Source organism: Acipenser ruthenus, chromosome 3 (assembly GCF_902713425.1).
Source record: "Acipenser ruthenus chromosome 3, fAciRut3.2 maternal haplotype, whole genome shotgun sequence".
Lineage (NCBI taxonomy): Eukaryota > Metazoa > Chordata > Actinopteri > Acipenseriformes > Acipenseridae > Acipenser > Acipenser ruthenus.
The window spans coordinates 40,282,730-40,308,742 of record NC_081191.1 but is presented as its reverse complement, the minus strand read 5'-3'; the positions used below and the strand labels follow the sequence as shown (position 1 = coordinate 40,308,742).

Below are 26,013 nucleotides of genomic sequence, written 5' to 3'. Positions count from 1 at the left end.
GTCTCTGGTTTCTAGTCCTGCTTCTCTGTGGCTCTCTTTTGCTGTTTCTTTTCCTATATAGCTCTTTAATGCTTTCGTCACTCACCTCCTTAGAGTTGATTGCTACCTGGTTCCAAACAACATGGCGCTTTCAGTGTTTTTGGCGCTCACCTTTTTTAAAGGGAAGAACAACTCATTAAAAAGGGATAAAACTCTCAAATGAGGGGAATTTCAATCATTCTTATATGACGGTACACATGGTGTCTTGAAAGCCAAAGTTAATGCCAGTATAAAGGCTAAAACTTACGATGTTGAGGTAAGTTTCCCTGCTAAATTGACTCTCAGACTTTATCTTTTGATATAAAATAATTTTAAAAAACTATTTTTAATCAAGAATACTAATAGTAGTAAATAATATTAATGAAAAAGACGTGGAATAGCTGACACCGATTTATTATTCTGCTGTACACTTTAACACAGTTTCACTTTGTTGTTCTCTGTCTGGACACATTACCTCAGAATATTGTAAATAAATGTTCTGTATCTTGTTTAAATAAAAAGCAAAAGCCTTTTTTCTACGAAAGTTGAAATGAGTTTTTATTTAAAGGTCTAGTGCCCCATAAAGTGGTTACAATTTAAGCTCATGTTGAAAATAGTGGGTTAGGACAGGTATTTTAGTTGCCCCTGAGTGAAAATAATATTAACGTGTTTTGAGTGGAAAATATTTGTTAAATTGATATTCTAGTAACAAGCTTAATTGTGTCTGAATGATTAAGGTCACCATAAAATCTGGAATGGCTCAAATTGCTATGAAATGGACATCTTATTTTCATCCTTGAATTGTTAAATGTTTTGCAGATATGGCTGACATATAACAATGGTGTTCAAACCACATTTTTCAGTTTTCTCTTTCTTAATGGTGGCTGCAGTCTGCCGCAAAACACAGCACCATGCTGTTTACTAGCTATAATTTGATTTATATTAAAAAACGACCTCTTATACAATTTTACAGATGTTTTAAAATGCACTAATTACTTTTACTATAGACTCGCCTGTTTGTTTAGAACCACCTAGCAATAATAATGTGACGACGTGGATGTGACATCACACTAAAGAAGTGCATTCTCTTTGTTCTTCAGCTCTATTTCCTCCCACACCACCCCGTTCATCTCAGCAGCCCGCTACTTATCCCCCATCCAGGCCACGCCCCCGTGCACCAGCCACCAATCCCAAGCATGCACTGCTTCCCGCTTTCAATCCCTTGATTGTTGCAACCAGGTCCTGCTCGCGCCGCAAGCCGAGTTTCTGATTGGTGGCAATTCTCTCGTCTCTGCAGTCCCTGAGCACTTGCTGCAGTTGAACCTATGACTGGGTCACAAAACCTTCCCGAATGCGATTACAGCAGACCCAGGGTTGTTACACAGCTCCCCCCTTAAAGTACCTCATCCCTGAGGGGACCAACAAAGTCCCAAAACCAACGTGGGAGTCTGTGTTGGTATCTGTGTTTGCAGGTGGCGGTCTGGCGAGTCCATGTCAAGTGGGACTGTCAGGCAGGTCAGGGCCAGGGCTGAAGGGTGGCAGAGCAGGACTATCAGGTAAGGGGGAGGCAGGTGCTGCCATGCCAGACTGCATGGGGTCCCGTCCTTGGTAGGGAGCGAGCCAATCCCAGTGGAGTACCACCCGCCATCCTCTGGATGGTAGCTGGATCCTATATAGAACCTCCCCGATGTGCACCAAGACGTGGCAAGGTCCTAGCCAGTAGCTGTCCAGCTTGGGGCAGCGGCCTCACTTCCGTTGGGGGCTGTACATCCAGACCAGCTCCCCTGCTGTGAAGTGCCTCCCTCATGCCCTGGTGCCGTAGTTTCTCTTCTGCTGGCAGCCGGCAGCCTCTTGGCGAAGCTGTGGGCCACCTCCAGGCGGTCCTGCAGCAGCCTGGCATACTCCGGTCTGGGTGGCCAAACACCATCTCTGGAGTCCTGAACTGCGGAGCGACAGGCCAGGAGAATGAGGCACAGTTGGGCATCCCAGTCACGTTGGTGAGTGGCGGTGGTGATGGCTAGCAGGACCGTGAGTGTGCGGTTGAACCGCTCGACTAAAACATCGCTCTGCGGGTAAAGGGGGGGTCATCCGCATCTTGCCGGTCAGCACATCCCTGCAAAACACCCTTGATTCTAAGTTCCGTCCCTGGTCACTGTGGAGCTCCTGAGGGACCCTGAATCGGCTGAAGAACCCCTCCAGCAGTGGTCGGGCAGCGCATAGGCTTCAGGCCACTTTATAAAGTAGTCGAGGGCTACCAGGATGTATCAGTTACCCTTGTCTGAGCAGGAGAACGGGCACAAGGTGTCAACCCCAACCCTTTCCATGGGTCTGCCGACAGGAAACTCCTGGAGGGGGGCATGTGACCGATCCGTGGGTCCTTTGCAGTTGGTGTAGCTGTCACAGTGGCAGCCTGAGGGACCACCACCAGCTACCTCAACTCTCCTGTAGCTGGCTCCTTCCATTGGCAATGCAGAACCCCAGTCCAGTCCAGTCCACTGCGACCACAGGCCCTTCAGTTCAGAGTCTGATCTGCAAAAAAAAATGGTCTTACTTGTAATTCTTATTATCAGGAGTCAGTAACACTGAAATCAATTTTCAATTGCAGTACAATGATATATATATATATATATATATACACACAGTGCCTTGCATAAGTATTCACCCCCCTTGGACTTTTCCACATTTTGTAGTGTTAAAACCTGGAATTAAAATGGTTTTAATTGGGGTTTTTACCATTTGATTTACACAACATACTTAACACTTTGAAGGTGCAAAATATTTTGTATTGTGAACACAAAAGTTAATTAAACAAAAAAAAAGACATTTGTTGGTTGCATAAGTATTCACCCCCCTGAGTCAATACTTGGTAGAAGCACCTTTGGCAGCAATTACAGCTGTGAGTCTTTTTGGGTAAGTCTCTACCAGCTTTGCACATCTGGATCCTGCAATTTTTGCCCATTCTTCTTGGCAAAATTGCTCAAGCTCTGGATGGGGACCATTGGTGAACAGCAATTTTCAAGTCTTGCCACAGATTCTCAATCGGATTGAGGTCTGGGCTTTGACTGGGCCATTCTAAGACATTCAGGTTCTTGTTTTTAAACCACTCCAGTGTAGCTTTGGCTGTGTGTTTTCTCCCATCTCAGCTGTGGATCTCTCCAGCTCCTTCAGAGTTATCATTGGCCTCTTGGTTGCTTCTCTGACTAATGCCCTCCTTACCTGGTCACTGAGTTTTGGTGGACGGCCTTCTCTAGGCAGAGTCGCGGTTGTGCCACATTCTTTCCATTTTTTAATAATGGATTTAACAGTGCTCCGGGGGATGTTCAAAGTTTGGGATATTTTTTTATAACCCAACCCTGATTGGTGCTTCTCCAGAACTTTATCCCTGACTTGTTTTGATAGCTCCTTGGTCTTCATGATGCTGTTTGTTTAGATATGCTCTCTAACAAACTCTGGGGCCTTTCAGAAACAGATGTATTTAATCAGAGATCATGTAATTGCACACAGGTGGACTCCATTCAACTAATTATGTGACTTCTGAAGGCAATTGGTTGCACCAGAGCTTATTTAGGGGTGTCACAGCAAAGGGGGTGAATACTTATGCGATCAAGGCTTTTCAGTTTTTTATTTGTAAATAATTTTGAAAAATATGTAGATTTTTTTCCCCACCTCGACATTATGTACTATTTTGTGTGGATCAGTGACAAAAAAATCCTAATTAAATCCATTTTAATTCCAGGCTGTAACACTACAAAATGTGGAAAAGTCCAGGGGGGGGGATACTTATGCAAGGCACTGTATATATAAAATTAAATATTAAAATTAACTAGGCCAAATACTCACACATACTTAACAACTTACTGTATAACCAAAGAACAGTATGAAATACATATTAACAATATTTTAGTGCATTGTTTTTAGCTTTTTACTCCAGCGCTTAGAGGACTTTGTGCAATGTGAAACCTAGTCTTTGCAATTGACATAGGCAGGCAGGTACAGTACCTACAGTGCTTGTTCGTATGTTAGTATCCTACCCTGTAAAACAAACCAGATTGATCTCCCTTATTCTGTTCTGAGTAGTGGAGGGGGCTCTCTCTCTCACCCTGGGATTCAGCTTGTTCATTTCGCCAGCTTACATTACCACCTGTATACAACATATAAGCTTCATGTAATTCAGTGTAACAAGGGAAAAGTGTATGAGAGAGAAAGAACTAATGACTACAGAGGAACCTGTAATAATTAAGATAAGTGAGATGATCGTGTTCATTTTCAACCAATAATCAATAGCTAATAATGTACTGTATTCTAGACAGGAGCTACAATGTGTGCCAGGGCTTGCCTGCCTGCTAATAAAGCACGGTTTTGGTTCAGCTAGCAGATTGTGTATGTGTAAGGTCCTGTCTGAGTAGAATTGTTGAAACTATCCCAAGCCAGGTTCTGGAATTTACAACTGCTTTCATGTGGCACAAACAAAATTGAAACAAAAAGAGCTCAGCTCACTACATTTCTGAAGTGTTTCTTTAAAAGGCAGTTGCTATCTTGTTCGCTGTACTGTTGAAACTCTTCATATGACAGGGTTTTTAGTTAGGAAATTGCTGCACATCATAGAGTTTCCTCTGTAACACATCTACAGTATCTCCTTGGCATGTAGGTTATTCCTTATTTCTACCCCTTTATGAAAACTACTCATCTTGGAAAGTTGCAGTTGAGACTTTGGTGATTTAAACCAGTAGTCTATGGGTATGAGTTAAGTGATAAACCACTGGAGCTGATCAACTGAAAACGTACTTTTCCTATCACTGTACATAGAGATAGTGGTGTCATTCTGTTAAATTCGTTTTATAACGGCAGCTGGGCTCAGTCATCATCATCACACCTTGGTTTGAAGGGTGAAGATTTATCGGAACATTCCCAAACCTGACACAAAATGCACAGGAAAGACGTCATGATTTAAATGCATTTTACGCATCACACTTATATTTCTGCTTTTCTCAATATCATCATTAGCTGGGAGGAGAAAAAAAACAAACAACACAATTATAATATTTAATCATCAGGGGGAGCGATGCACTGAGTACCAGTGCCATTAATATGTCAATGTTAATTCTTAAAGTGGAAGTGAATTTAGCTGTATAAGTACACCATACTACCTTAAGACAACGCGTGTATTGCTATCCTAGGTTTTTAACAATTTTCAGGGATGAATTATGCTAAATGCATATACTTGCATTGGCTTTGCATCGTATAATTACTGTATAAGCCATCATTGCTACAGCATATACATAGTGTTAGGGTTTAGGTGTTTCATATAAGTAGATATTAATCGTATCTACCCCTAGTGGTACCTTTATAAGTTCACCATAGGAAAAGCATAGCAAAGTGTAATAAAGTATAGTGAAAGCATGGTAAAGCCTATTGTAGATAAGCATTGTAAAGTCCAGAGAGGTATGGTAAAGCATCTTAAAAACATGGCAAACTATGTTAAATGTATAGTGTAACCATGGGAAAAGCAAGGGAAAACTGCAGAATGACAGTGCAGATTTACCATGCAAAATTACTGTGGTAAACTTTTAAAAGGATAGTTTCAGTACTAAATTCGAAAAAACAAATTCTGAAGTATTGAGTTTGTGCAGTAAAAGCACTTCAAATCAGTATCTGAGTTGTACACACTTGTTCCTTACTTATATATACAAATCTGGTTCATGCCGCTTGGTTTCCTGTATCTATACTCATGCAGAGCAATGTTAATAGTTTAGTTTATAACATGTGTAATGCAGGTCAGTGTATTTTTTTCTATATAGAATTTAATGATGTACATATACACTGTTAAACACACATACATGTTGCAGTAATTTATAAAAAGTGATAAAGGGCTTCTTATGATGGCTTAAGCCTTAAACGTTGATGAAATTAAACTGGAACTAACACCCTTACATGTGATGTCAAGTGTGTTCTAGTTCCTTGTTATAAAGGAAAGGAGGAGCTACTGGTACTGATAATGAACTGAATTACAGTTTTTACCATACATCTCCGATTTTCCCCACACTTTTAAATTGTAAATGTTAGACCAAGAGGACATGGTTCAGCACTGAATGAAAGCCACATTTTCAAACGTGAATGGAACTATATAATTTAAAGGGAGATACCTACCTAGGAACAACCTAGCCTTACACCTCTACCATCTCCTATGAAAGAGCTAACCCTAACCGCAACCATAAATGCTAACACCACTGCACTCTGATGTAAAAGCCATGTACAGTGATAGAACCTTGACGAAACAAACGTTACAGATAATGCCTTCATAAGAACACAGATCATTTTCGTGCATCTGTAAACTTACAAATTAAAAGTTGAAGTTAAAACTTGGCTTTCTGTTTTTAGTGGAGATGAGCTCCCATACAGGTTTCGAATAACTGCCAGTTTGGGATTTATGAATGAAGCTGTGGGGGGGGGGGGCTAGGTTTGTGCAATGGAGTATTGTTCATCTTTACATTTGGAACTGTTAGCTTAAAATGGTTCCGTAAGATAGCACTAGTTTTAATAAGGTTTAATAATGATATGCTAGTTTTAATGAGGTGTAATATTTAAAACCACAGAAAGGGGTTTTCTCCACCATTAACTAAGATTTGGCTGGCATGTACAGTACAGCATAGGAATTCAGCAGTATTGTAGTTGCAGTCAGGCAGTCCATCTTGGTGCTCGCTATATAAACTACAATAGATAAACTAAGTACTAATGTGTAACTAGCTGCCCTTAGGAGTTCTGTAAGGAAGCAGCAAAACGTGCTTGAAGAGGGATGCATACTCTAAAAACCTGTGCATATGCTTCACTTGAAGATTCAGTTGACCATTCACTGTTTTGGATGTACAGTACTATGCAGTTACAATAGTTTCTATACACTACATTTTTTTCTGATGCTTTACCATGCTTTTCCCTTCGCATCACTACACACCTGCAGTAAATGTTTCTAAGATCTCCTGTTACCGACAGAACCAAAGTTGTTTTTATTGAGCTCAATGGAGCATTGCTTTTGGCTATGCAGGTGTCAGCTGGCAGAATGCTACTGGCATGCAGGAAAACGCGTATTGAGCATTCACTTATTTATGGCAGAGCGTCTGGGGCAGCAGTCAGAAGCAGCAACCCAAGCCGAGGAGCGCTATGTGTGTGTATCTTTCTGTATGTGTTTGTGTTCCTTTAGCAGTTTCTGAGTCTGCTGATTTAATCAGCAGCCTTGAGGAAGTTGCTGTTTTATCTGTGAGCTGCATCTCCTGTGCTCTGATAAACCCCAAATGTATCAGGGGAGTTAAAATGATCTCTCAGGATCTAACCATGGCTGCAGAAAAGGCTCACATGGCTAGGGCTCTGGCTAAGGGTCAGTAGTGGCAAACACAACATCAGGGTGTTTGTACAATAGTCGTATACATGTTGTGTGTGTGTGTATGACTTTTTAAGTGTGAGGGATTCACTTTAGTCCTCGAATCAGCAAATAGATCATGCACGTACAGGCTAAAAACAGTATTTTGTTAACGCTTACATAAAGGGCAATGCATAAGAAAACATAATTATAACTTAATCTGGGAGATGTGGACATTGTGGATATTATTAACTAGACTGAACATGTGTTTGTTGGTGCTATTCAAGTAATCAGCATTGTGCATTTTTTTTAACAGCTATATCAATTGGAACCACTGGCCTGCTCAATGGTCAGCGCTAATTCTAGACTTTGAACTGCTTGTGCTCGTTCGGGACATGCTGATACAAAGGATTTCAATGATGGTTTAAGGGATAATAGCTTTTATGGTCATTTTTGCTGTTTTGTGATTTACTGTTAAAATGACTGCTGTAAAATTGTGTTGTGACTTATAATCTAATTAACCAACAACAGGAACATGTGCGTAACATGGAGTAGTTCTGATAATAATGACAGGCTTGTTTTGGAGTTAAGAGAAAAAGAAACTGCGCTAACTTGTTGAACTTGGTATTTTTTATTTGCTAAAACCACATGTTTTGTAGTTGTAGCGAAGCATGAAAAAAAAAGTGATGTAGAATGTAAATCCTGGTGCATGCAACATTTTAAAGTTCAACTACATACCTGTTTTATTCCTGTTAAAAAGGAATTTAGTTAAATTATTTTTAGCAAAAAAAAACACCAAAGTTTTGTTTAAAAAAAAAAAAGTGAAATTGAGGTAGTAAAAAAAAGTTAAGCTTATCGAGTTGAGCTGAAACAGTACCCAGATCTATACGTACTCCCTCCATTAAAATATCACTCTTAGCGTCTGCTAAGAAATAAATAATAATAATAATAATAATAATAATAATAATAATAATAATAATAATGTCACAGGAGAGGTTTGGGGCTATTGAAGGGAAGGGAACAAATACCACAAGTCAAAGAAAAAAAATAATGTGAGTAGATGATTTATTGTCATGAAACTATCACAAGGCCACAACACAACAGTGAAAGAACATCGTTCAGTCCATTAAATGTATACAGTATGTTGTTTTACAAAAGATAACTTGTAACCTTTGTAAACCCCAGTTTCAGAACAATTTTATGACATAAGTCAGGGTTGATTTATTTTTTTCCTGATAGTAATAGAGCATTTTTTTTTAAATTTACAGCAGTGGCACGTGTGCTACTCATAACTTCACTATAACGAACCCCCATAGGACCTGGAGAAATGTTTGTTATATCAGGGTGTTCACTATAATAGGGTTTGGCATTTTTCTGTATCAGAATAATGACAAAACAGCAAATTTGAATTGAATATCAATATATAGTACTTTTATGAAGATTCCTTCACATTGATCAACATTTAAACGGTATTGTGACAAGGTACTCGTGTCACGTGTGGGTAACAGCATTGCAAGACAGAGAGACATGGGAGTTGGAGTTGAAACGCCGGCACTCAGGATTTATTAAACACAAAACAGAAAGTAAACAAACGGGTCATGTGACGCTACCAACGATGGTAACGCACAGAGGACACACACAGAAGACAGGCAGGCAGCAAGTCTCAATCAAGCGCCCGTCTGTAAACAATCATTTGATCAAACATAACTTCAAAAAGCACACAAAACAAACCTGTTTCCACATATAAATTACACCAACACTAATTTCCCCCTGTGCAGGGCAATCGCCCTGCTACAAGTATGTTTAAAAGAAAGCAGTAAAGAAATGAAAAAGGAAAGAATGTACACTTACATGCTGAATAAAGTAATTACATGTGCTTTCTCTTGAAAAAACTATCCAGTGTCGATTGCTCCTCACGCCTGTTGCAGTTTGTGTGATCTTTGAATTAGTCAACCATGGTCTTTGTTTTCACTGAGAGAATAACACACTTGAAACTGGAGAAAGTTCAGTGTCAGTCAGTACTGAGATTGTTGTATCCGAGTCGATCCTCTATGTGATCATTGTAATAGGGTTAATTTGCATTGACAAAAACGGTTCTTGCTGCTGGGATCGTTAAAAACAGGTGTTCGTTATAAGAGGGGTTTGTTATAGTGAAGTTAGCCTGTATATCTATCTATCTATCTATCTATATATATATATATATATATACCCTTCAAAAAAAGAAACACATAGCAGATATTTTTTCTTCAATCTTAAAAATTGCAACAAAACTTGAACAAAAGAATTGTATTTTATTTAAACACGCTTTGCTGACAGTGTCACATTGTCAGGATCAAAAACGCATGACATACACCAGAACGACAAAACATGAATATTCCCAAAATTAACATAATTAGCTTAAGGCTTGCATTATTCACGTGCATTCACTGCATGTGCAACATGCTGAGATGTGGCTATAAAAGTGGAGGTTTCTCAGCTTGCATGTCTTATTGGTGTTCATTGTATTATTTGTTTATTTAGCAGACACCTTTATCCAAGGCGACTTACAGACTAGGGTGTATGAACTATGCATCAGCTGCAGAGTCACTTACAAGTGCGTCTCACCCGAAAGACGGAGCACAAGGTGGTTAAGTTACTTGCTCAGGGTCACACAATGAGTCAGTGGCTGAGGTGGGATTTGAACCGGGGACCTCCTGGTTACAAGCCCTTTTCTTTAACCACTGGACCACACAGCCTCCCCATTGTAGACACATTTGAAGTTACGCCTAGACTTACCGAGGCTCAACGGAATAATACTATTGGTCATTTGGAAGCTGGCGAATCTCAGTCCGCCATGGCACAGCATCTGAATGTTTCCCAGCGCACTATAGGACGGCTTTGGCACTGATACCAGCAACGTGGAACAACACTTGACCGCCCAAGATCCAGCAGACCACATGTGATGACGGCAGCCCAGGACAGATTTATACGCCTACGTCATTTACGTGACAGGTTCACCACTGCAACCTCTACAACATCTGCAGTACCAGGAATGCGTAGAATTTCCAGACTGTCAGAAACCACCTACGGGAAGCAGGTATCCGAGCAAGAAGGCCATTTAGAGGAGTGATTCTTACTCCGCAACATCATCGACTACGACTTCAGTGGTAATCATAATCACAGAGTGTGGCTCATACAAAGATGGAAAAACATGGTGTTCAGTGATGAATCCAGATTTCTGCTTCGACATGCAGATGGAAGAGCCCGGGTATACAGGCGACGTCATGAACGTTATGCGGCCAACTGTGTGCGACAGGTTGACAGATTTGGTGGTGGGAGTGTCATGGTGTGGGCGGCAATCTCAGACAGTGGCGGAACTAACCTTGTTCATGTTCAAGGCAAGTGCTTGTTTTTATTGGGAAGCAGTGTGGAGTAGCGGTTAGGGCTCTGGACTCTTGACCGGAGGGTCATGGGTTCAATCTCAGGTAGGGGACACTGCTGCTGTACCCTTGAGCAAGGTACTTTACCTAGATTGCTCCAGTAAAAACTCAACTGTATAAATGGGTAATTGTATGTAAAAAAAAAAAAAAGTGATATCTGTATAATGTAGATTGGAGATTAGATAAAGGGACATTCAGAACAGAAAATAGGAGGCACTTTTTTACACAGAGAATTGTGAGGGTCTGGAACCAACTCCCCAGTAATGTTGTTGAAGCTGACACCATGGGATCCTTCAATAAGCTACTAACAACCAAACGAGCAAGATGGGCTGAATGGCCTCCTCTCATTTGTAAACGTTCTTATGTTCTTATGTTCTAACATGACAGCTCAGCGCTATTGTCATGAGATCATTCGGCCTCATATATATATATATATATATATATATATATATATATATATATATATATATATATATATATATATACAGTATATATATATATATATATGAACCCCATAGGTACAAACACCTTGGGAATGGAGATTGTTCATAAGTAAGCAATACTCTAGTATTAGAAGTAATAATTTTAAAGTATGTAAAGCAAAAGGCTCAATTTAACTTACCATTGAAATTGCAACTGTAACAGAAATACAGATTTAAAGTCCAGGAAAAAAAATAGTGCTTGTTTTTATTTTATTTTAAACAAAATGTATTCTTGCAGCTCACTCAGTCATTCAGCCTTATTAGGCTTCAAAAAACGAACAAAAAGAAATTGCTTTGTTTAAAACTGAAATGTTCCTAATAAAATTGCCCGTACTTACTTTAAAATCTGCCTAACATTTGTCTGGATTTGTTGCGATAGTAATTTTGCCTTTGTGACCAGCATGTTGCTATAGGAGTGCCTATCTGTTTGCGTTGTACACATGGTTGAGTGATTGCATACTTTCAGCTAAAAGTGGGAAAAAATAAATCCTGATATTAGTTAGGTTATCACCTTCTTCAGTGTGCAGTGGCTGCCTGTGCCACTTAATGTCAACAGCCACCACATTTATCACTAATTACAAGCACTGTAAAGCAGACAACACTTTTCAAATGTCATCTTGTCAGTAAAAAAAAAAAAAAAAATGGGGACAACTTTGAACCAAGTTCGAACCTAAGCATTTTTAGCAGCATTGACCGTTACCTGTGCAGACATAATGAATGCAGCATTTTCCAGAGCAGCTCATCACAAAAGAAGCTATCTCAGCCAAACAAAAACAGCTTAAGAAAGGCAACCAGGTTTAAGAAACATCGACTATATAAGATAATAATATTGCTCTATTATTGTGTGGTAATATATTCTGACCCATATATTATTTTCATTCTCTCTCTCTCTCTCTCTCTCTCTCTCTCTCTCTCTCTCTCTCTCTCTCCTATATATATATATATATATATATATATATATATATATATATATATATATATATATAGTGATGAAATCTGGCACTGATACATTTTCTATCCTTCAATAAAACAGGAACTTTTTTTTCACCATAAACAGGCAATTGCTTAATGGCCTGCGCTCAAATGTTGACACTATCCTGCATCCATTTTAGCTTTGAGCTTTCTGAATCCAGTGCAATCATACTGAGTGAACTTTAAATTCCTATGGGCCCCACCTGCTCTTTGGTGTAGTCGGCAGGTGGGTTCAACAGTGAGCTGAAAGGTCGCACAAAAGGGTTGTAATAATCAGCCGCTCTCACTCCCACCTCTACCTTCAGCTGTACTCAGTTAGATGGGAGCAAGATGATGTTGGATGAGTCACTCTCTGGGCTTAACTTTCCCATGCTACACTTTTTTATAGTCTCGATTTTCTTCTATCAACAGCAATGTAAAGTCACCTTCAATATGAAGGCCACCCTTGTAATCAGTATTAAGGCCACCATTTTCATTCATGCTGTAAACAACCAATAGAAAAAAAGAAAAAAAAAACTCTGGTATGCAACATGAAGTAACTTTTTTTTTTTTTTTTTAAACTTTTGAAATGAAATAAGTGAAGAATGGTTAAACTAGCATGAAGAGAGAACCAATTTCATAAATTAACTAAACTAAAACCTTTTTTTTATTTGTTTTGAGAAATGTTATTGTCACACGGCTGGCTGAGTGGTGCCGTCAGATCCAGGAAATTAATAACACACAGGACAGATGAAATGAAATGATATGATGACGCTTGCTTGCGTCGGTTTATTGTAAAATGAAAGGTTTGAATAAAACAAAACACAGGCACTTTAAGCCAAAATAAATAGACGAACAAAACGAACAGACACTAACAAACAGGGACGAACAAACACGGTGAGTACAACAAACTTATATCTACTTTTTCCTTAATTTTACTTTTCTTTACTCCTCTCCACACCCGTTCTCCACTCACCGAACACACAACCCCGAGTGAGTAAAACGTGCATCTATATATACTGTTGTGCCGGGATTCAATTACTAATTAATTATTCACTTGAATCCCAGCACGTGAATTAATTATGTGCAACCTCGTGCTCACATATTAAATACTTTAAATGCACGTGAAGTGATGTGCCATCCTCGTGCCTAAATACAATTATACATTTTAAATAACTTGTGCTGCACACACCCATTTATATCCCGTGCAGCCATCTCTATACACCAACATTAACACACGCAACATACAACATAAACGCACACAGGGGCGGAGCACATTGCCACAGTTATGTACAGCAATGTCAATTTTAAGGCAACCCCCCTACTAAGGCCACATTTGGTTGGTTCCTGGACTGGCCCTAATAGCAAAGTTTCAAAGGAAAAATGCCGCGGAAGTCTGTGAGCAGCTTTGGTATATCTTATTCAGGTTTCGGGGTCTTTAGGCGGTAAATACCCATACGGTAATGGTTACATTTCTATTTCAGGGAACCAGGGTTATGATAATAACCTAATGTTTTCCATGATTTAACGTTCAGCCATACCTTACTTGACACTGAAGAAAATGAAGCCTGATAGAGCTTAATGTACCTAATAGTTGTTGTGAGTTCCATGTCAAATGTTATTGCGATTACTGTGATAAAGCCCTTTTTGCTGGTATTATCAGGGAGAGATTTAAACTTGAGTTTCCAAAACTGCCAAATGTAGAAAAAAAAGCGTGGAAGTTCCTGCCTTCGTGTGGTTTGTAACCCCAAGTCCTAATCTGAATATTCCTTATCGCAGTGTTGCTCTTTTCAGAAAACCAGAGATAACTGTCACATCTACTAGCTTTGAACTGCACTGCTGGGCCCAGCTCTGCAAGCAAGCCTTACTGGGGTATATTTGGTACATGTGATGTGCACGCAAACAGGAACACTCATTGCTTTTTTTATTTCTGACTTTGAAGACAAACTTACCGATCATGAAATTGCATCTTCATACAGTATGTCATTTTTATTTTTTCACTTGCATTTCACTTTCTATTTCAAGTGACTTTGGATTTTGTTGTTCTAGTGTTGAGGTATTATAATTGTTCTTTTGAGCTTGTGAAGAGAATTCTACTGTTCAGATTAAGTGTGAGATCTGAACAGCCTTCCTCAGTTAATTCAAATCATAACTTAAATCATGTAGCAATATGACCAACAAAGAAAGGTCACAGTGTCACATGATTTGAATAGAATAATGAAAGAGCTTCAGTTCTGGCAAGCTCAAAGCCAAGTAAATTATAATAACTGCAAAATCATCACTCTAGTCCAGTAGCCGCTCCTGACTTTAATAAGATATATATATATACACAGTTGTAGTCAAAAGTTTACATACCCAAATGGAAATGTATAATTTCCAGAAATTTCTCGAAAACAAATAATTATAGGAAAAATCTTTTGTAGCAACAGTTTTGCTTTTGTGGATGAGGAAAAAAAGTTACAAGAAATAGATGTGTACAATTATTTATTTCAGCAAATGTTTTGCAAAATTCCAAAAATGTGAATTCAAAACTATTCATACCCTTTGATTCTATGATAGTATTGTCTACAAGGTGCTAGAAATCTCAATATGATAATGCAGAACCTAATTCTCGAAAAGTCTAGAAAATGCTGGATTGTAGGTGAACATTCTTAGAGAGTACAAAAGGGTTAAGCATTGGATGATTGCTATCATTACCAATAAGTCAATATGGGAAAAAGTAAAGAGCTGTCTGACCTTAGGCAGAAAATTATTTATTGTCATAAAGCTGGAGAAGGATACAAGAAGATTTCCAAGCATTTGAGTATCCCAATTTCAACTATTGTTTCTATTATCAAGAAGTACACGTCTCATGGTTCTGTCACAACGCTCCCTCGGTCTGGAAGAAAGAAGGTTCTTTCACCAAGAACAAGTAGAAGAATTGTGAAGAAGGTTAATAACAATCCAACACAGACTGCCAACGATATTCAAAGTGAATTGGCTGCAAGTGGGACTGGGGTATCCATTTCAACCATAGTATTGCATGGTGAAGGTCTCAATGGTCGCAGGCCAAGGAAAAAGCCACTCTTAGGAAAACATCACAAGGACAATTGTTTAAAGTTTGCAAAACTGCATTTGAACGATGGATATGAGTTCTGGTCAAAGGTTTTGTGGAGTGATGAAACAAAAATGGAGCTATTTGGTCACGCTGATAGTCATTACGTTTGGAGAAAGTCTGGTGAGATGTACAAAGAAAACAACCTACTGTCAAGAATGGAGGTGGTGATATCTCTCTATGGGGCTGTTTTTCCTCTAATGACACAGGAAATTTAGTTCCAATACATGGTAAAATGGATTCCATAGCATACCAAAAGATATTGGCCTATCATCTGAAACCCTCTGCTACAAAACTTGGTTTAAAGCGCAACTGGACGTTCCAACATAACAAATGCCCAAAGCACACATCAAAGTCAACTTCAGAATGGTTAAAGAAGAATAAAATCAAGGTGATTATATATATATATATATATATATATATATATATATATATATATATATATATATATATATGTATTATTATTATACGCAGTACAATGTTGTATGTTTCAAAAGGTACTTTGTAATTTAATTAATTGTAATTTAAGAAATGTAATACAGTAATATAGTATAAGCAGCACATAAGGCAATCAACAGAATATAACAAAAAGTCTTGAGTGATGCCATTTGTAGAAAAAATATTTTTACAACATGTGGAAGATTTTTTAAATCACTGTAGCCCACAAAAATCCACTGTGAATATTCGCAGTCGACCATTTCGTTTTTTCGTACCATGAGCAATTAAAAAAGGCTATTTTGTTTTGGTCCTCCCTGTTGAAGAAGGTCCAATTTAGGCTTTAGATGACCTTTATTGTTATTTTTTATTCTTATTTTTTTCCTCAATTGAAAGCGAGGAAAATGGTGTATGAATTAAAAAAAAAATCTAAAACGTAGTGTATGGAAATTGAAACTTAAGCGAGTAGCCACACGTGACCCATAACCTGCCTGGTTAACAGATACGTCAAGATTAAATCTAATTATGAGTGGTAGAGGCTAGCCGCAATCTTGCATCGTGTAGCCAATGCAAATACATTAAAACTTGACAGAGGGTGATTGCAGGTGGAAGACACACATAATCCCACCCATTTTGAGGCTACATTAGCCAGTAGCAAAACAGTAGACACTGGAAAGCATGACATAAGGTTAAGCTTTTTTTTACTTTTACAAAATTACACATAGGCTTAGCCTCCGTAGCCTCTTATGACAAGCCACCACTGCTGTAGTCATTAACCCAGTAAGGATGTGATCCCAAAATACATGAAAACAAGGCCCACTTCTCAATACCTCTTAAAGGGGTATTAACCAAGTTACAATAGTTTCTTACCTCTCATGAGTTCAGTATATCAGCTTTCTGGCAATTATCATTCTTCTGTTGATGGTTTAGCTCTCCAGAGTAGGGGAGCCCAATAGCTGTTTCACAGGGAATACAGAGTAGGGGATCACAATAGCTGTTGCACAGGGAGTAAACCTATAATGTTAAATAGTCTTCACTCGATTCAAAGTGAAAAGAAAGTTTGAACAACTAAATATTCAACTGATTTTACTAAGGTATACCATAGTAAACAATAAGATTAGCTAGCTCTTTCTTTTTCTTACAGTGGGCTTATAAAGCAATTGCCTTACATCTCAGTAGCAGTATTACAACATTATTACCTGCAGTCTGCCTGAAACTGAAGATCTGTTATTGGGACAAGACTTTTTTGCTTAAAGCTCTTCTGAAACTCAAAGTGCCACACATTTACATTCACAGTAACACTAATACTACAGATTTTATTTGCACACAATGAGACACACAAATACATTGGTATTACATTTGGAACATCACTAGCTATTGTCTGTTTAAAATATTTCCATAGCAACAAGAGCCAACCAAAAGCCATTGCATTGCACAAGCAGAGTGTTTTGAAGGCTGTGGATGACATCACTGATGGCAGTTGTCTTGAAGGCAGCAGATGTGTAAAGCTCCCCTTCATTTAGGCTTTACATTTATACAGGATGTTTTTATCACTGCATTCCTTCCACTGGTACAGTAGATAACCTGTAGATTACATAGACTCGGACAAATCATTTTGTGTTTCGTGGCATCGCAGGGGTTATTCAAGGATTACATTTCTTTAAAGGGGAATTCTGGGCTCCTGGTTAACTTTGCCCTTTGTTTCTATCTTGGTGTGGCCCTTGTGTTTTCAGTCAGTGTAAACGTATGCAAAGCTGTAGTCTGCATAGTCAAAGTTAATCTTTGGTTCCCTCTTTCGCCATTCTACCAAAAGACAAGAGTCCTACGTGCTGGCCTAATTATCTCATCCTTTCGCTGACTTAAGGTGATCTTATCTGGGGAAACATTGGGGTCACCAAGACCCATTTTCCACATGTCTGTCCCAAAGAACAGGAAACATCTAGGTGCAGCAGGATCCACACCCCTGCTGGTACCCCTGTGGCTGAGATATCTTGTTATGATAACAATGCTTCCAAGTACAGTAGGCAAAATCCAGCATTGAGTTATTGGGATAAATCCCAGTATTGTCACAGTCGTTTTAAAGCATGTAACTAGGAGGGTTAGGAGATTATAAAACAGAGGCACAAAGTTCTGTAAAACTTTTCGTTGTCCTTTTTTTAGTAACACATATTAACTCTTTAACTACCAGTAATGCTCCTGAACAACAGTAATCCAGTTCACCCATGGGACTGAACAGGTTAAAGTATCCGTGTATACAACTGGACTGTGGTTGTTTTGTATTGCTTTTTTCTAAATGATTTATAAAATAATCTTAATAATGTAACTTTAAAGCTGTAAAACCAAATATAATTCAACTTAAATCTAACTATTTACAGTACATAAATACTAAAATGTATTTATAATTTGTTGTATAAGAATTATGTTTAATCCTCAAAGCTGGCTCATAGTTACAGTATAAAGTGTTCTGCTGGATACAGGTTTTCTTTGTTGTTGTTTTTTTTTGAAGATTTATAACATACCCTACATATGATTGCATTAATACATTGAGAAATTACAATGTTATATTTGCAACTAAAATCAATTAAAATCAGCACTGTCTTCAAGACAACTTCATTCATAGGAGCCGTGTCATGGGTCCCCTCTGATATTTTGAAGTACAGTATATCTGATACCATATTTATTTGACATGGCCAAATCTAGGTAATTATACAACGCTTTGATATTTCTGCATGAAAGGTGCTTTAGAAATACAAATTGTTATAATTGTATGGTATTATAAGCATTGCTCATCGCCATCATTTGTGACATTTTCATAGCTTTGTATTATGTGTGTTTGAGCTAAATATATCAGAAATGCATTGCTCAGTCAGGAGAGTGAATGGAAGCATATTGTGGTTACGGTATAGGGGGAGAGTGAATTAGACCTTCAGAAACTCAGCAGCGGTAGGGTCGATGGTATGAAGTGCAGTTTCCTGTTTTATCTCTTTCTACCTCAAAAAAACAAAAGCAATTACATACTCATGCAGTGCAGAACCATACAGACCTAACAGGCTGCAGAGCATTTTTTCCCCTTTTAATATATATTATGATATCTGCCTGTGACCCATACCTGCAAGGAAATGACCCAATCCAGATAGTTGTTAGCACTTGTACAAACTGTTCTGGGTTTTTGCTGTATTCTCAGATCGCCAGCCTTGATGATGTGAATCAGACACAGTTAGCAGAAAATAAAATGCTGCACACAAGTTGCATGTATTCCTTAGTATCCTTTGAGGAAAGTTATCTATGTGGGGGCTATTTCTCTTTCAACCAAGAAAATTGAATAATTACAGCCCTCTGGACAATACAGGTACATACAAAGAGTATGCAAAGAAGACAGTGGCTGTAATTGAATAACACTAAAAACTCCTGGTGACAGCTCTCAGAATCATGTCAAACCTTAAACTACACCAGAGTTTAACATCCACTTGGGCTAGGGTTGCAGGGGGACAGGTTAATGGTTACATTCTGGAGCACCAGCTGAACTTAGGGGACAGGGGACAAGGGAGTTTTAGGATGTGATGACTGAAACAGAAAGTGATATAGAGGGATTTTAAACAACAAGAACACATTAGTTAAGATAACAGTGCTATACCTGTACTAATTTGCTTTATAAGCTATAGGAATTTTTTCATAAGAACAAGACTGAATTTACTGTTTGAGACCCAGAATTCCTGGTGACGCATGCTGTGAGGTGACACTTGTTCTTACTGCTGTTGGATATGAAAAGCTAAAATGGCCATTGTTATAAACTCTGCCAGTAGACCGTGTCTTTAGGCTTTAAAGTAATGGTGTTAAACATACTGTTATTATCCCTGTTTCTGTAATCATAAAAACTGCTCAGGACTACAAAAGGCTTGCTTCAGCTGCTGATTTGTATAATTCCTTGTCAGTGCTTCCCTTTCTGTCACTTCTCCTTAATTCTTAGTGTGTCAGTTGAGCTGACCTGCTTGTTGAAGCTTCCTCTTTTTTCCCTGGATTCCTATATTTCAATATTTCTTCTTGTTCCTCTTCGTGAGCCCGTATGGCGATGTGGAAACCTGGTTGCATTATGACAAGCAAACCGCAGTGTCATCATTGCTGGGATGTTTGTGCAGTTCTGTACCTGAGAAGTGTAGATAAGCAGATGCGAGCATTAACAGGCAGGCCTTGCACCAAGGACAATTCCATTGGGCTGACGAGGCTGCTTTAACATTCACACACTAAGGATACTCCTAAAGCAAGATACTAGGAATATGTTCCACAATCATTTGCAAAGTGACCCCCAAAAAATTCCTTGGAATCTGTTTACTACTTTATTCCATAGTTTGGCTTTCTGTGCACTTTGCTTTACGTTCTCCAAAGTTTAAGCTGTAGGACTCATATCATGCCTTGTGACACCAATGTGAAGCCTTCCACCAGCTTGTTCTGATAGTTCTAAAAGCAGCACAGTAGCAGAATTGTTAATGTTGGATAGATCCAACAGATCCAACATGGATGTACAATTGAGTAAACTGAGAAAACAGTTTACTCAATTGTACATCCATGCTGTACCTGGAATCTTCAGTGTACACAGAGGAGACAGAAAACACCAGGTTTACTGTCTAAAAAATATATTTTTATTCTTCGTTAACAAGCCTTTCATTGTACGATTGTACACTGTGCCACCTGGTGACTGCATTTTGTAATTACAGTTCAAGGTTCAAGTTAGGATCTGTAAGGCTGGAATTGTTTCAGAGGGGAATATAACAATACCAATATATACCAATATATATATATATATATATATATATATATATATATATATATATACATGTATATATATATATATATATATATATATATATATATATATATATATATATATATATATATATATATAATTGACATCTATAGTTATTTTAACAAAGTGTTGGTTTGTAGTGGACTGACGTTAAAGCTGAGTTTGTTTTTGTCTTTCTGGTTGGTTTTATTTACAGTACACCCTCTTCAGTTTCAGTGTGTTTCTTGTGTATATTTGTGTTCAACACAAATGTGAGGTGGGGAGACTTTATAGTCTATTGGAAATTCCCTATTCCTGAATTTAAAACAAAACAAAACAAAACAAAGACCTAATGGAAAAAAAAGGAAGTGTCGTCTGTCACATGTTCTTGTTGTGGCTATACTTTAAGTCTATATTTTAAATATTAAAATATAACATATCTTTTTCAGCTGGTAAAAGATAGCTCTGGGGTTTTGAACGACTATAAATTGCATAAGATCTGCTCTCACAAGTTATACACCCAAAAACCCAAAAGCCCTTGCTGTCTTTTCCTATCTTAAAGTGGACTCCAAGCCATCCAGCACCCTTGGTACGGCACTACAGCATGTTTTGTCATTATGGGGCTGCAAAATCAGTGAAGCTTATTCACTTCCATTGTCATTCATGTAATTTTTCCTATTCTACCGCACATTGGCCAAAGGATTCATTGCGATTCACAAATTACATTATATCAGAACTATGATTGCATTGTTCTTATTGCCTCATTAATAACACTATGTAACACAATTTTTGATCCTGGGTAGTAAGTGTTATTTCCTAATTGCTTATGCCTCAAAAGTATAGAAAATGGCTATTATTCCCCACAAACTTTGCTTTTGTGACCAGGACAGTGATATTTTGAAATTTACCTATTTTCCAGAACATTCCAGATAGATTCAGCGCTGAGTAAACTTGGAGTAACTTCTAGAACTTTCTAGAACTTTCCAGTAATATAAATAGTAGTATAAATACAGGGGCCTTAAGCCCACCAGTTCAGTTTAGTTCCAGCTGCCTAAGTGGATACATATCTGCATTTTTCTGAGATGGCATCAAGAGGCTGCAAGCATCCGGCAGACGCATTTTGCTATGTCTGCGGCCAATTTATCAAGACAAGAGCGAAAAAGTACTCCGTGGAAGCATCTGCTAAGATGTGTGAGGCCTACAAGGCATATTTCGGCATGCCTGTCGGGGATCAAGACAAATCCTGGGCACCTCATTTCACCTGCGAGCACTGCAAAAAAACTCTGGAAGGTAAGATGGACAATTGTTGCTCGGAATTTTATGTTATAAAATTTGTTACATTTTTTAAAATTGTAAAAGTTTTTAATTTTAAAATGTTTTACAATTTTCAATGTTATTGAAAAAATATAACATATATGAAAAATGTTGCGAGAATCTCTTACACATTAGTCATGGGTGAAATAAATGTATTTTTGTAGGATGGTACAGAGGGGAAAAGAGAGCCATGAAGTTCGCTATACCAAGAATTTGGCGGGAGCCCACTGACCACTCAAGCAACTGCTACTTCTGCATGGTGGACCCTTCCAAACGTCGGACTGGCAAGAATGCACCTGCTATCACGTATCCGGACCTTCCTTCATCCATCGCCCCGGTGCCACACTGCCATGAGCTCCCCGTACCCACTCCTCCGGAGAGAGAGCAGCCGTCTTTAGAAGAGAGCAGCAAGTCAGAGAGCGAGGAAGACGTTGTAGATCCAGATGACAATTTCAGAGGTGGAGCTGAGGAGAGAAACCCATACTACCCCAACCAAAAACACCTCAACAACTTGATTAGAGATCTTGGTCTCACCAAGTCCAATGCCGAGCTTTTGACGTCTAGGCTTAAGCAGTGGAACTTTTTGGATGAAAGTGTGCAAGTCGCAGATCAGAGGAAGCGTCACCAACCTTTTTCCAGCTTCTTCACCCGTCAAGATGGGCTCTGCTTCTGCCACAATGTGACCAGTCTGTTCGAGGCAATCTGAGTGGCGCCTCTTCATTGACAGCTCATCCAGGAGCCTCAAAGCCGTGCTGCTCCATAATGGTAACAAGCTCTAGATAAGGAGTCGGCAGTCTTCAAGTACCTTCAAGACTTCTTCCCTAAGCTGTCTGAGGCAAAGGTCAAAGCCGGTGTCTTCGTCGGACCACAGATAAAGAAGATCCTGGAGTGCAATGAATTCCCCAAGAAGCTCACTAGTAAGGAGAAAGCGGCTTGGAACAGCTTTGTCGCAGTGGTTCGGGGCTTCCTGGGCAATCACAAGGCCGAAAACTATGTGGAGCTGGTTGAGACTCTGGTGAAGAACTATGGCACAATGGGCTGTAGGATGTCCCTCAAAGTCCATATCCTTGATGCTCATCTTGATAAATTCAAGGAGAACATGGGAGCGTACTCGGAGGAGCAAGGCGAGCGCTTCCACCAGGATATACTGGACTTTGAACGCCGCTACCAAGGACAGTATAACGAGAACATGATGGGAGACTACATTTGGGGGCTGATTCATGAAAGTGATTTACAGTATAATCGTAAATCTCGAAAAACTACTCACTTCTAAATCTTTTGTAGTCATTTTTGTATTACTTTAGTATAAATACATGTTAATTTGGATTCATATGTTGTTTTTTCTGACTTTATGTGAACGAAAAGACACAAATTCGCCTGTTTTCTCATTGGAAATAGGTAAATTTCAAAATATCACTGTCCTGGTCACAAAAGCAAAGTTTGTGGGGAATAATAGCCATTTTCTATACTTTTGAGGCATAAGCAATTAGGAAATAACACTTACTACCAGGAACCAAAAAAAAAAATAATAATTGTTACACGGTGTAATAATACTTTGAAGACAGCTACTTGAAATTTTTAAACATTCATTTTTGTTTGGGCAGTCTGTGGACTTGTTTGTAAATAAATTAGAAGCCAGAACCTGTAACTCCATCTTCTCTCTCTGCTTTTTGTAGTGCCTCAAGAGCCTTATTTGGACAGAGGCTTTTAATTGCTCTAATATAATGAGTTTCTTGCAAATTAGCATGCCTACTTGTTTAGGAAATAAAAGACTTTTTCCCCATCCTCAAAGAGTAACACCCTTACAGTATAAGTTACTTTCAAAGAAAAATACACAGCCCTATATCCCTATTAATTCCTCATAGTATCCTACGGTTTTTCATGTACACATGCTGTAATAATTGTGTATTTTGATTTTGGTTGCAAAGAGATTTCTTTGTCTAGTATGCCTAATATCATGTTTATTATAACGTGTTTATTCAAAACTGCACAGTTGAGACAAATATAGAGAATGGAAGTGAAAATGCTAACAGGTAAAATTCATGACATTATTTTGTTCAGCGGTTTATTTGGACACTACAAGAAATTAACATGAGTAAAAAAAGAACATGAAAAACTATTAATTTGTAAGGCAGTTTATTCTTTAAAGGTATGGTCACTTCATGTAAAATGAGAGCAAGCTGTAGAAGGACATGCTAATACTAAACGGTATACTACTGCAATTTCTTTCAGCCAGTAATATTAAAGTAGAGAGTCAGAATGATGAAGAGAATGGGCGTGCCTGTGAGGTGAATGGGGAACAATGTGCAGAGGATTTGCGAGTGCTTGATGCTTCGGGAGTGAAATTGAATGGCTCCCACGCAGGCCAAGGCAGCAAAGCCTACTCGTCAGTAGGTGGCATTCGTCTCCCCAATGGGAAGCTAAAGTGTGATATCTGTGGAATCGTTTGCATCGGTCCAAATGTTCTCATGGTACACAAACGAAGCCACACCGGTAAGACCTGGCTACATTTATTACCATTGTTTTGGGGTTGGGGGTTGTATAACATAGATGTTGCATTGTATGTCCTATCTATTTCTCTGTATGATATACCCATACCTAGTTTGCCTGCTTATGTAGTAGAAAATCAGCTAAATGTAAAATATCTCAATGAGGATTGCCCATGTATGGTCCCTACATTTGTGCATATTCTGTAAAATAGATGTTTTAATATTGTTGTAAACCCTCAGTCTCGTTGTATCCTGTAATATTTAGCACTTCCTAAGTATCTGAAGCCTATGCCAATAAATAATAGTGTGTTTACTGGTTGGCTCTTAAGAGGGTACAGGATCTCCAGTGGTCATTCTAATGATTGCCTGTAATGTCATTCTCACCCAGGTACATACATACAAAGCTCTTCAACAGAAACAAATTCAATTTTTTTTCAGACTATATATTTGCAAATAGCTGCATGTAAAAATAATACCAGAATGAATTGGTAAAGAAGCTCTGGGTAGTCATGCATTCTACTGGGAGGAGTGTGTAACAGCAGAATTTGTCCGTAATTTGAAATCTATCTCTCTATCTACCTCTATCTTTCAATATATGCCCTTGTATCATTTGTTTATCACCAATACAGTCCTGCTTTAGTTTAATAATGTACATTTCTACTTGCTAATGTGTCATGTTACTCATATTAGAATTGGTATTATTAGAATTGGGAAGCCTTCCAGTTACAGGTCACACAACTTCAACTGCTAATATTTCATAAACCATTTAAAATGCCAGTTTCATATTTTCAGTGCTATGGAAGCTCATTGGGTACAGTCTTACAGCACCCTTCACTTTGACCTGTGAACTAAGATGGCTAACAAAGTGTGGTCAAGGGAATACATACTTGGTACACAACTGTATTTTATGATTCTCTGTCAAGTTTAGTCATGGTCATCATACAAGAAGAGTGGACCCTATTGTGGCAGTAATTTTACATATCTTCCGCCACCATACTGTAAAACCTTTTTGTCAGGGTTATATAAACACTATATGCAAAATGTGTTGATGACTGTGACATTAACTGAGATAAAAGGGGAAAAAGATACTGTCCCATATCCAGTGGAGGTCATATATCAATAGAAACATATTTCTAAAAAAATGGTAGGCAACTTATCATACCCACATGGGGTCAAACTGAATACCTTTTGTCCAAGTCTGCATTTGATGCAGCCTTTTACACTGGTCTCTCTCTACCTGCAATAAGTAAGGTTATCCTCTGAAAATGCAAATGGTCTCGGTTTCAGGCAGAGAACAATGTAATTGTGTAACCTACACATTTTCTATATTTTGGTATAAATTATTGTTAAACAATGAATTGAGTATCTAAAAACCACATCATGCCAATAAGACACTTGAATGGCTTTTTGATTTAAACTCTTCACCTGGGTTGCCTTCTCGTATAATGGCAGACTTGTTTCAGATTGAACTACTCCCTCTTTGTACCGTGTGTCACTTGGAAGAATGTGGATATGCATATTAAAGAGACAAGCTTGAACTGACAGGTAGTAATTGCTATTCATGGGTAGTTCTGGTTGTACGGAATACAGATAACTCAAGTTTCTACAAAGAGTAAGCAAACCTTTCAAAATAAACTCTGAGCACAAACTCTTATGTATATAGTATGTCTTTAATTTGTA

At 38.4% G+C, this 26,013-nt stretch overlaps 1 protein-coding gene across 10 annotated transcripts in view; it reads left to right on the top strand.

The window, feature by feature from the left end:
• The window catches only part of LOC117394917 (DNA-binding protein Ikaros-like), a 60,591-nt gene that overhangs the window by 19,086 nt on the left and 15,492 nt on the right, over positions 1-26,013 (top strand). For 6 of the 10 annotated variants that reach the window (XM_033993647.3, XM_033993645.3, XM_033993646.3 and 3 more), the window contains one exon: positions 24,077-24,337. The exons of the other annotated variants lie outside the window; for them this stretch is intronic. In XM_033993647.3, the coding sequence (XP_033849538.1) occupies positions 24,077-24,337 (261 nt within the window). The remainder of the gene's footprint in view (positions 1-24,076; positions 24,338-26,013) is intronic. 10 annotated transcript variants of the gene reach the window in all.